The sequence below is a fragment of the Phalacrocorax carbo genome, chromosome 6, assembly GCF_963921805.1.
Source record: "Phalacrocorax carbo chromosome 6, bPhaCar2.1, whole genome shotgun sequence".
NCBI classification, from domain to species: Eukaryota; Metazoa; Chordata; class Aves; order Suliformes; family Phalacrocoracidae; genus Phalacrocorax; species Phalacrocorax carbo.
In genome coordinates this window covers 22,124,086-22,136,327 of record NC_087518.1, presented here as the reverse complement: position 1 = coordinate 22,136,327, position 12,242 = coordinate 22,124,086, and the positions used below count along the sequence as shown (strand labels likewise).

General features: G+C 34.2%; 1 protein-coding gene across 4 annotated transcripts in view; it reads right to left on the bottom strand.

Annotated features, from left to right (window-relative positions):
• Positions 1 to 512: 512 nt before the first annotated feature.
• ATP2B2 (ATPase plasma membrane Ca2+ transporting 2) overlaps positions 513 to 12,242 on the bottom strand; it is a 464,757-nt gene continuing 453,027 nt past the window's right edge. For all 4 annotated transcript variants that reach the window (XM_064454232.1, XM_064454233.1, XM_064454234.1 and 1 more), the window contains one exon: positions 513 to 4,037. In XM_064454232.1, coding sequence (XP_064310302.1) covers positions 3,726 to 4,037 — 312 coding nt within the window. In that variant the 3' untranslated portion in view covers positions 513 to 3,725. The remainder of the gene's footprint in view (positions 4,038 to 12,242) is intronic.

Below are 12,242 nucleotides of genomic sequence, written 5' to 3'. Positions count from 1 at the left end.
GGCCTGAACTCCCCAGTTCTAGAAAGTTTCAAAAATGATTTTTCTGATCATGACAGAAGAGGAAAGAGATGAAAAAATGCACATAAAGGGAGGGATACGTCACATGTGCCAAAGCGATAGGAAAACAGACTTCAATGTTTGTTAGTCTTAAGACCAAAATTAAACTAATTGTTTCTTATGCAAATTCACAGGGGCTTCATCCATTTTGCTTATTCTGTGCCTAGTAAGTTCAGCTTACTTCATTGCAGCATTCACATCAGCCATTCCCACCACAGCATGGACCAAGTTACCTTTCTAGGCATTACACTGACCCACAGCCAGGAATTAAAAGCACTCTAGGCTGACTTGTTGCCTGGGTGTAATGAAAGTGTAACCACTGACTGGTGAGCAGGCTTCTTACTGCCAGTCCAGAAGATTTATGCACACCTTTACATTAAAATATCCCAGTGGGAATCCAGAGCTAGATCTAATGACTTCAGGTGAAAATAAAGAAAGCTGTTACGTTCAGACCATTATTGTTCATGCTGCTTTGTGAATTTATTTCTTTAAATTTTCCACTTGTGCTCCTGCCAAGAGAGATCTATTAGACAGAAAGCAGCAAGAGTAAAACTTTATAATTTTCTTTCAAACTATAAAATAATTTACATCACATATTTTACTTACTTTTGTCTTTTTTTTTTTTTTTGAAACCACAAACATTCCAGCATCACACTGTAGGAATAAGAATAACAATAGAAAGCATAACCTTTTGCATAGTATTAAATGAACAGACAGATTAAGTTCTTTATTTACAATTATTGTCTAGATAAAAAAATTCATAAAAACAGATGAATGAACATATATTAATAACCCCTAGTGGGATGGAATTGCCAATGTACCACTGTATTGTTGTCCACAAATCTCATGCTGCTAAGTACAGTACGTAGAGAGCGAGCATTTATATATTGCAGGGAATTTTAACAAACTGATCATTTTGGTTTTTGATCCATTGTTCCCATCACAGAGAGGTGAAGCAATAAAAGAAAGGAATTGTGATGCATGACTTGTCGTTGAAAGGTCATAGCTATTCTGCTTAAAAAAAAAAAAGTCTATCATCATATACATAAAACAGTCTCTGCTCACAAAAGCCCCAGTTTTCTATGCATCTCAGTTTATATATGTTTTACTATATATACACAGAATGCAGTGTTCATTTTCTTAACAGTTTTCAAGTCTGCAAATGGTACCTTAGGGCAGGGTACTCCTACAGGAAAATAAAAAAAAAAAAAAGAGAAACCAAGAAAAAAATATTAAGAATGTTTGAAAATAAAGGCAGTCAGTGTTAAGATGTTGAAAATAATTTTTTTCCAGTATTAACAGCTTCTGTAGATGTTCAAGTCCAAAGCTAGAGGCTTCCCTGTAAATAGACAACATATTTCTTCTGAATATGATATCCCAGATAGGCCATAGAAACCCGATACATGTTATACAAAGGTTAATCACCATATTTACAAAGTGAAGAACAATCCTGACTGAGTTTCAATCACTTTGTCGCTAGGAGTTAGCTAAAATAATTTTGTTTTCATGCTAGATTTTTACTGTTAAGAAATGGGTCACACTATCTGTTGAAAAGAGAGTTGTAATGCCTTCAAAGACCTGTTCTGTTGTTCAGTGGAAAGTTTGGATCAGATAGTGAACTAAGAGTTTGAGCCAAAAACATTCAAGCTTCTACACAAAAGTCTGGAAGCTGGCAATTCAAGCTCATTAGAGCTTTACCTGGCTGAATAGTCTTGATGCACCCTGAAAACATTTTAGTTCAGTCTGCAGTTTGGCCATGAGTCTAATCTTGTTTTGGAGAGTTCTGGCTTGGTTTAGTTCTTGTGACTGCAGAGATGCACCACTCTATGAGCCAACTTTAAGACAACCAATAATACCTTAACAGATCAATTTATCAAGATAGTTTGAGAGTGTTTTTCAACACATCTGGCATAATTAATTGTGTAATTCAAAATGTCTTTTGCACTGTACAATTATGGAAAAGATTATATGCTGAAAAGTCTCCAAGCAAACTTTATATTAAATACAAAAATTATTTATGAAAAATCCGTGATCCACAAAGTGCTTAGTATTCAAGTGGTTGACATAGCAATTACATAAGCTCATATATTTTAAGTTATCAGGGCTGTTACCATCTTGAAAAATATTTTTCACCCTCCATACTGCAGGTCTTCAAAATAGCTTTCTTCGTAGAAAGCTCAAGGTAAAATGATGTATTACTGTGTTACAGTATATGTTATGACTACAGGAAGACAAGCTTGGTTAAAAAAAAAATCACACAAAGCACATCTCAAAATACAATTAATAAAGCTTCGTTCAGACCTAATAGTGCAGAAATTACATTTTTGTTTAAAAAAAAAATCAAAGCAACAACCTAGAGTGATTTTCATCCAAAATGCCAACAGCCCATACTTTGCAAGTAATAAGGAAATAAATGCCTAAATTGCTAACTGAAAAGGATTAACACAATATATCACAATATTTTAACATTACTTTTATCTCCATATAGACAAACCAAATATAAGTTATTTTAAATTATTTTTATAAACTCAACTCATTTTCATACAGTATTTCTCTAAAAATATTTTTGGAAGCCATTGCCATATGGTTAAAGAATGAAATAGCCTCCATTATTGTATGCTGCACCAAAACAAATTCAAGCAGATTATCAGAGGGGAAAAAAAAAAAAAGGAGAACCTGATCATTTTGATTTTTATTTGAAACAAAGGAAGCCTGTTTTACCTCCCTGTATATAGGATCACAATGCTACATCCAATGTGTTATATTTTGGCTTCTTTTGCTATCTACTAGCAGTATCTACATTATTTAACAAAAAAAAAATCAGGCAGAAATCAGAACATGGTTGTAATAAAATATTCAGGGTGCGATACTACAGACGTTTTCAATGAGCTGAGCTGAGCCATTTTTATACTACTTCGGCAGGAAGTGCTGTCTTAACCCTACAAATAGTTAAGGATATTATCTACAGGTTTGTAAACAAATTACATTCTTTTTTAGGACATAAATAAGTTAAAATAGTCAGAGCAATTTGAGCAGAAACAAGGCAACATGCCAACAAAGAAACTTTATATATATATAACTATATATATAGGTATATACATATATATAATTAATTATTTATATACTTATATGTATATATCTCTATATATAGTCTCATAAATGTTTAAGTTCCTCTGTCCAACTGGTGCAAATCTACTGTGCAAGTTAAGCTTTGCAACTTGAAAAAAGTTATTTAAATTAATCTATACAATTGAGTCCATGCCACACAAGCATTTCAAAAAACTCACAGACCAGTGAATTGGATAAATAGCCTCAGAAAGAAGTCCTCTGCAGTTCCTGCTTAAGGAGGAAAAAAAAAGTAAATAAAAAGAAACAAAAAGAGAGAAAGAAGGGCCAGAAGAGTACAGTACATTCATGCAGGAGGATTTTTTTTGTTTTTCTGAAAGGGAACAAGGGGTATGTAAATCAGCCATTCATTCTTTCCCCAAAACCATTGTGATCAACAATTCATTCACTTGACTCAGAGTGAATAAGAGTTCAAACAGCTTTTCAGCCAGCAATGTTTTTGTTTTTAATATATATATCTATATATTTCGGTTGCTGTGGTTTTTTTTATTTTATTTTATTTTATTTTATCTTAATTTTTTTTTTTGCAGTGACCCTTTCAGCTAAAGTGATGTCTCCAGGCTATGTATTGGGCTTCCTGGACTAGAAGAGGTAGCTGATTTACTTGTATCAGTTGTAAGATTTATCCCACTGTCGATAGCACTGTTGTTCTTGTTCAGTGAAGACGGTGGACTTGAGTTTTTCTTAAGAGCAGGGTCTTCTTCTAGGTCTGTGTCATCAATGAGTGGGATGTGGGGCTGGGAATCTTCTATCCTAAATTCAGGATGAGTCATAAAGTTGTGAATAGAGGTTCTAGATTCTGGTTTTTCCAAACCTTCGTAGAGAGAGCTACGGAATGCCTTCACGACGCGGATCTGGGGGGAGAAAAGGAAAGAGGTGTCAGAATTAGCACCTTCAAAGGGCAACACTGTTAGAGGATACTTTGTGAAAAATGTAGCATATGGTTAGGGCAGTGCAGGCAGCTGAAGTCCATAGTCTCTGGATGTTATATGCATAAACGAGTGGCTCAGTTATGTGCATTTTGAATAGCTGTATCAACTGCAATATTAAAATAAATCAAGTTTAAAGCCATCAAAGAACTGATGGGAAGTACTGGTTAAAGAAAGCGGACTTCCACTCGTGTGGTACATCCCTAGTAAAAGACAAGCCATGTTAATTGTAATGCAAATGTAAAACCATGCATGTTGATAGTTTTGCAGTGAGTAAGTAGGAAGGCTTTTTTAATTTAAAAAAGTCTCTTTTGTATTGTTAAAAACCATTACACATAACATATCACACTTCACAAACAGAAAAGCACAGAACACAGACACGTTTGGATGGTAGGTATGAGACACAGGAGCCAAATGTAAAACTATAAGTAATATCAATGTTTTAAAGCAAAATCTAAATGAATGCAGCCAAAAGCACAAAAAGCCAAGCAGACAAAGTGCTAAGCATAATCATGCTACCACAGGGGAAGGAAAAAAAAATCACAGTTACCACATGAACAGAGATAAGTTGCACACAACAACTACACTTGGAAGCCTGGATAATGTGAACATAGTATTGTTGAACCAACTTTTATTTTTCCTTCATGCATATGTGAGGTAAACACTCGAGTATAGACCCACTGTTCTAGCCATTTAACTTTTTAATGTATATAAAACATGTAATAAAATAACATATTGATTGTTGGGTTGAATTGAATTACATTGTTAAACAGCAAGCTTTTTCATTTTCTGTGTCTCAGTTCTAAAACCGTAAAGTTAAATTCGGAAAACGACACAATTTATGCCATATGTGCAGTCTTTAAACTAGGTCAGGTGACTTATGCCAGGGTCAATCTAATGCCATTAACCACCTGACACTAAGAACATAGGTGAAAATAAATTAAAGACCCAGCCCATTAGACTGTCAGGGACAGTGTAAATTGCTTTCCCAGTAGGAAATGAGAAGAACAGAGTGAGGAGCATTGCAGATTGTGGACAGTAAGTCCTCTGTGAGTGGGCAAAGGGAGGGATGCTGTCTATATACCAGTGACCTACCAATTCTGAAAAGAAGTGAAGGTTTGTGCTGGTTTACTGCTGAAAAAAACATAACTTTTTGGAAGGGGGGGGGGGGGTGGGCCGGAGAGGAAAAAACAGAATGGCAAAACGTGATCTGTTGGCAAATGTTTTATGACTAAGTATGAGTTCTATCCTTCTACTTCCATGTAGTCCATGAGCGAATCTTTAGCATTTCTTAGAGGGGCGACCAAAACACAGGCAGAGGCAGAAAAGGTGCAAGCAGGCATTGTGAAATGGTTTGGTGGTTGGCATGTGTATCTGTTTACATGTAAACATGCTGCACATTATTTGTTGGCCTAATACACCACTAATTTGTAAGGCTTTAATTCCTCCTTCATTTGGCACACTGCATTTTAGTAATGGCATGGAGTCACAGTGTTACAGCTGATCCTGTGGCTGGAGTTCTCCAAGTTGTACAGGATTCCAGCAAATTTGAAAATGAGGCTGACTTGTATTTTGATCTCTTTGCCCTTTGTCCTTGTTTCTATTTTCTAAATTTGGATATTAATCATCTTTCAAAAATCCTAATAGCAAGTCATGCCATCTTCAGATACATGGCCTTTGGTCAGTTCAAATACTCTCCCTTCTCTTTAAACATACAATTGGCAACAGCAGAACACAGTACAAAAAGTAGGTCCTGTGACTGTTTATGCTCAAGAAGATTGGAGTGGTACAGAATGGCTTCTCCAGATCTTGGGATACTAGAAGATGATTTTAGGAGGTTGGGAGAGGTACAAGATGAGGAAGATAAGAATAAATTTTACACAATACAATCATATAGTGTACATAATACGTCTTTGACAGGCACCTGGAATCATAAACCAGGGTTTTATAAGAACTGCATCTTTGAATTGTGATGGTTCTGTATAGTGAACAAACAGACCGGGATAAGAGATTTATTTGCATTACTAAAGATAGGATTTGAACTCATGGAGAATAAGTGACACTAATTTCCTCATTATTTATGCCTTCCTATCTTGTATTTTAAAGTTCAAATTGATTAGTCTAAACAATGAAAAAATAGTATGTTTTATCAGGGCAATCTTTAAAATAGATTACGATATTGTCCTATTTTAACTCAGAAAACTTTTTGTAACATGCTTACTTTATAGTATGGGCTCATATGATGACATTTCCTGCAAAGCTACCTATTATTTCTGCTATCTAAATAAAAATAACAGTCATTCAGTTACAGCTGTTTGCTATATCTTATCAACTAACAAAATAATTTCATTCTCTTGAATACAGCCATTTCTTACTGCATAGATTTAGGCTCTATTTACAAGCTGGATTCTTTTTAATAAAGGTAAAGTAAATTTTTACTTAAATAAAAAGTTTTGCAATTTCATATTACGTTTGAATAGATCCAGCAAAATCCCATGAAAGTAAAGCTTTTCTGCAAGTCACACAAACTGTATTTAAGTCTCTACGGGTTAGCAAGGAAGGAACTGACTTCAATTTATGAGGCTCCAAGTTCCATAGCAGAGAAAGCATCTATATTGCATTTAATAGCAAAATTTGGCATCTAATTTGCATTTAATACCAAGCTTTTAGTCAGTCAACTAGTCAGCTGAGGAAGAACTATAGATTTAGGCTGTATCTGAAAGCCAGTTATGAAAACCTGCCTGCCATGACCTGAATTTGGTACTCTGCAGTGACTGCTTGAACTAATGATCCATTGAAAGAAAACACTACACTAAATCTTTTGCTTAGATGTGATTACACAACAATCTGAAGATGTAATTGCAGAATGTAGAATCAGCCAGCAGTCATCACTTCATGTGAAGATCTGTGGCAAGGTGTTGGCACAGATTCTGAGTCTTGCAGGAACATTTAGATGTTACCAGAATAACTTCTACTTTTTCATAGTGATTTTTACTGGAAATATTAGCTTAGGACTAGTTCAGATCTGCTAATATCTAAAGTAGTTAATCTTCTGAATGCAGTGGTAGTGTAAGGGCCATACTTAGGCAAATCCCTAAAGCTGAGAGTACTTAAAGTTAGCTTTCTAATAAGTTTTCTTCACTAAGGAGATGTAGAAAACTACCTCTTTCTCTTAAAATGTCTTTACAGTTTCAGAGCTGTTCATGTTTCTCATTAATTTTTCACTTAAGGAGAAAGTCCCTCCCCAATTTTAAATTCTGGATATTTAGCTTGGCATCTAGAAGAAAACTTTTTTTTGAGAGTCACACCTCATTCAGTGACAGAATTTCTGCATTACAATATAGTTTAAAATCTTGTTCATAGTGTGTCCCCCAATGTATAAAATTATTGCTTACAGGAACAAAACTTCCTTCTTTCATTATGTTAGTGGAAACAAAGGTAGAGGTTTTGTTGGATACAAAGGTGGCATTTTAATTTCTATATAATAATACTACCCTATTTAAGCTAAGAACTGAAAAAATATTATTTACCCAGAGTTACATGGCCCAACAGCAACAAATTCTTTTAATACATGCTTAAGTTCAAGATCTGAAGTAACATCTGGTGTAAAAATGTTTAGGGGCTCTCCTGAAACAAAGAGCAGATTACTTTTTTGAAGATAAAATAAAGCAGAAGAACTTCGTATAATGTGGTTATGGTTGTACAGCATGTAAAAGCAGGGACATAACCATGATGGATAGAACCCAGAAAGTGTTGGTTTACTATGAACTATGTAGAGTTCATGTAATGATTTATCTTTATGATACTGACAAAGCCAAGGGAAGACAAACAGTGCGATACAGCTCCCTTTTCTCACAGTAATGGAGACAACAGGAAAAAAAATGAACTGCTTTTAAACAAAAGACTGTGGGGACAACACTTCAGGACATTTTTTGACATTACTATAAGTTTCCACTTCTTTCTTCTCTGTAGCTGTAACAGAAAAACTCTTCAGTTGCATCCCACCTTGAAAGTTAATTATACTGCATCAGGCAAGAAAAATAAAAGAAATAGAATTTTAGATACTATGAATTTTTTCCATCAGAAGAAAAAGATGTTCAGAATCTCACTCCTAAATACAACAATCTAGGCAAAATAGACGAGGCCTGTTAAGCATCAACAGATATATTATGGTTGGTAGTGTGTGGGCTTATACTCGAATGTTTACCGGCTTTATATAAGCCAAGTGTCTTGAGTTTGGTTCACATTCATTTCAGGCTCAAGGTTAAAGACTCACAACCTCTTTTTATTTCACTCTCTCCTGCTGAACCCTTTTGTCCAATGTTCTCTAGCCCTCTGGGAAAACAAACACATTTAATATTCAGACAGTAGAGAGTAGGGCACTGCAAAAGCAAATAAATTCAATACTGAAAGATCAGTAAGGTGATTAGTATAAAATTGTAAACAAGAGGTCAATTTTGCGAAGAGATGCCAACTCTTATATGTAACTGATACTATTCTATTTCAAGACTATAGCTATATAAAGGTAAATGAGTTTGATCAAGTACTATTGCATATGTAAAGCTTTGAAATAGAAGATGTATCTTCAGTGTATTTTTGTTTATTTTTCAATCCTCCCAATTTTAGGTGAGTAAAATCAGATTAGGTATCCACAGGAGGAGATACTGTATGTATTGGAGTCTTCTGTAAATGTTGTGGCTAGTATGTTCTGGATTGTGTGATGCAGAAGTTGAGCGAATTCAAAGATAAAATAAAACCAATTAATTTTAGGAAAATGACAATTTCTAGATTTCTGCTTTAATGAGTGAAACAGATGCATAACATTATCTGTCCTACTCTATTTTTACATAAATATGCAGTAAATCCAGTAAGTGCTGCTGAAAAGTCAAACCATGTGCAGCAAGAGGAAAGCAGAATACCTACATATTCTGTGAAATCCTCAGGCCTGATTATCATTTCACAAAAGGTTCACATGACTATTATTCCACTGAATTTTAGAGCACAAGATCAGTACCATATGCAGGGCTCCCACTTCTGTAGTATATCTCCTTTATTATAGGACTGATGCAAAATTATGGAGCCTAACATTTTCATATCAGATTTGGCAAAGTTTAAATATAGTATGCAACCTTTTGAAAGAATGTGTTTCTGTGTTAGGAGTCTAAACCTTCTTGCCATGCTGTATCTCCAGTTGAGGACTTGGTTTTATATTTAGATTTTAAACCTAGTTAGTTTCCCTACAGGGAAGATATACAGAAGTTGATTTTGATCTTGTATATCCCAGCAGGATTGTGAAATCCTGGTTATAACCATTGGGAACTTCTAAGCTTTAGCATGGTCTCTCTGTCTCTAGTTTAATGATGTTCCCAAATGGTGCAACTTTTATAAACATTATTTTAGATGTGGACTTTGTTTAAGTTCTGCTTGTTCCATTTCCTCATGTGATAGTTATACCATGTTGTCACAGAAAGCAACTGACATTTTCACTAAGGCTGGTATGGCCACTTGACTTTGTCTGTGATCTGAATATAGATCAATACTGGACAGTTATCTTTGCCTTAACATTTATTAAAATAGAAATTTTTTTTAAGCAAATTGTTCCCCTTTTTCTTAATGACAAAATTTGATTGAAACTTCAGATTTTATCTTATGTTTTAGTTATAGTCTGCCCAGCTGAATGATGATTACATTTATAGGAAACTAAATACATAAAAAATACAGAAAAGCAAAAGCTGCTGGAACAGTAATTTATTTTTCTTGATATCAAAGAACCTGATTTTCATACACGACAGATTACAAATATCTAAACTAAGCTCTCTCTTTAAAATTATCTATTAGTAAATGAACTGTAGTATGCACTAGAATTAAGCTTGCTTAATATCTTACGTTAGTTTGAGACAGTTTGCAGATGCTTATGCCCTTGTGCCACTCCAAGGCAAATGCTGCTTGTGAAAAGCTACCTATAAATGACAGTTTCTTGGCAAGTCTGATAAATTTCACCTATTTTTTAATCAAAGGGAGAATGAAAAGAAGTTGTCTTTCAATAAAAATTAGCTCTGCTTTTGAAGTTTGTAGCTCTCTCCAAACTGTGAACCAGAACAAAAATACAGCCTTAATGGTGCTATGTTTTTCTTTTGTTCAAAAACACTTTTTAAAAACCAACCAACCAAAAAAAAACCTCTAAAAAACCTTCAGAGATCTGTGTGATGGACAAATACTTCTGAGAATATTTTGTGATTGTTTAGTAAGATTTTAATTAGCTGCTATAAGATTTGGCGTCATCACTGTGTATTTTTTCCTGTGTCATACTTACAAGTGGCTTGTTGGTGGCCACTGTTGCTAGAGTTAATATAATAAAAAGTTGTGATTCCATGAAATATTCACTTCTAGAAATCTCAGGCAGAAATCACAGTCCTCAACAAATCAAATTAAAAGGAACTTTCAAATACAGAAACTACAGCAGAGTCATGATCTGGGAGATTGCCTTTTCATGGGGTTTGGTTTTGTTTGTTTGTTGTTCCCCCAATGCTTCCTACACTTAACATTTTTTAATTATAACCTTTTATGAAAGAAAGGAGTTATTTTTGTAAGAGACCTGCAGTTTCTGGCTGCTTCCACTTAGGAACTATATATGAGAATGAGAGGAAGAAGGAAGAGCAAGTACAAAGGAATACTAAAAGTGTGTCTTCCTTGGAAGATTTGAAACCATGTTCTTTTGAAGGGGTTATCTACTGATAATATAAACAACTTCTGAGAATCAGATATAAACAAGTTAGGATAAGGAATAACTTGTTTAATTTGTGTACAGTTAGATCTACTAATCTGCTACCTAATTAAGCAATATAGTAGCAAAGGCTTCAAAAACATTAAAGTTTAAGCACAAGCTAACATTTTGTGTTGATAATTCTGAGCTTCAAAAGTAAAAAAGATCCTCCATTGCCCCACTGGATCTGATTTTGTTTTGCCAAAGTAAAACATGGAAAGAAATGCATATAAAATACATATCCACCAAAGCTGGTATGGGATAGTCTGGTATCTAACACCACTTTTAACTCTGTAGCGTAACAGTTTTCCAATGATAGAAGATTGTGTGTGTACCTATGTCTGTGTGTTCATACGCATGACATGACAAAACCCGAGAACTTGGCAGACACCATATTGCACAGACTTATTTTTCCAATATTTTCATTTTCTGTAGCTTACATGTGCTTATTAAATATGTACGCGTATTTAGTTTGCATTTAAATACATTTTCTGCTTTCATCAGAGTATATAAAATGGCAGGTTTCAATTGCAGAAATTTTCACTATGTTTATTTAAAACGGCAACATTTTTCAAAAGATATCAGAAACTCATAATATGGACCTCATTGTTATCAATTAATGCTGACATGCAGAAATTTGTAATTTGTTATTGGCAAAAACACTGTGACAGCTAAAAAGTATCAGCATAACTAGGACAACTTCAGAGTGAGTAGAGAAACTCAGTAAAAATAAACATATATTAATAGTAAATATTAATTTGTATATATTGCTCTTAATTAAAGTATTCTACAACTCCATGAAAGGCTTGAATGTGCTGTATTTATGAATAGCTGAAAATTTCATGTATTAACTTGCTAATCTGTTTCACAAAGTACTATAGATGTGGGTGTATTTGACAGGGAGATTTCTCTTTAAGCATGCATTAACCTTTGAATCAAACATTAGTCTGGCCAAAAATACTAGAAAAAATATTTTTCTTTATTCCAAAATGTTATTATAAATCTGCAGAAGAAATCTCAGATTGGTGAGGTGTCACAATGAACTATATATTAAAAAACTATACAATTAGTAAAGACCTGCATAAATGCTCTGTTAAATTAGACTCACTTATTTCTAGAGCATCATATGATTATTATATTTTTTATTAGGTATTGATCTCAAAACCTCTGCATTTTGGGCACCCAAAATGACTCCTGAAATATCCCAATTGTTGCAAGACACTGAGCACCACTTCTCCGTAAACAAACCTTCCTGACAGTATCTCATATTGGGTCCTTTCAAGTATTAGACCCTTTTGTCTTTGCTATAACCTTAAGGTTTTCCCTTGATACTCCGCATAATATATCCACACATGCAATATTTTTAA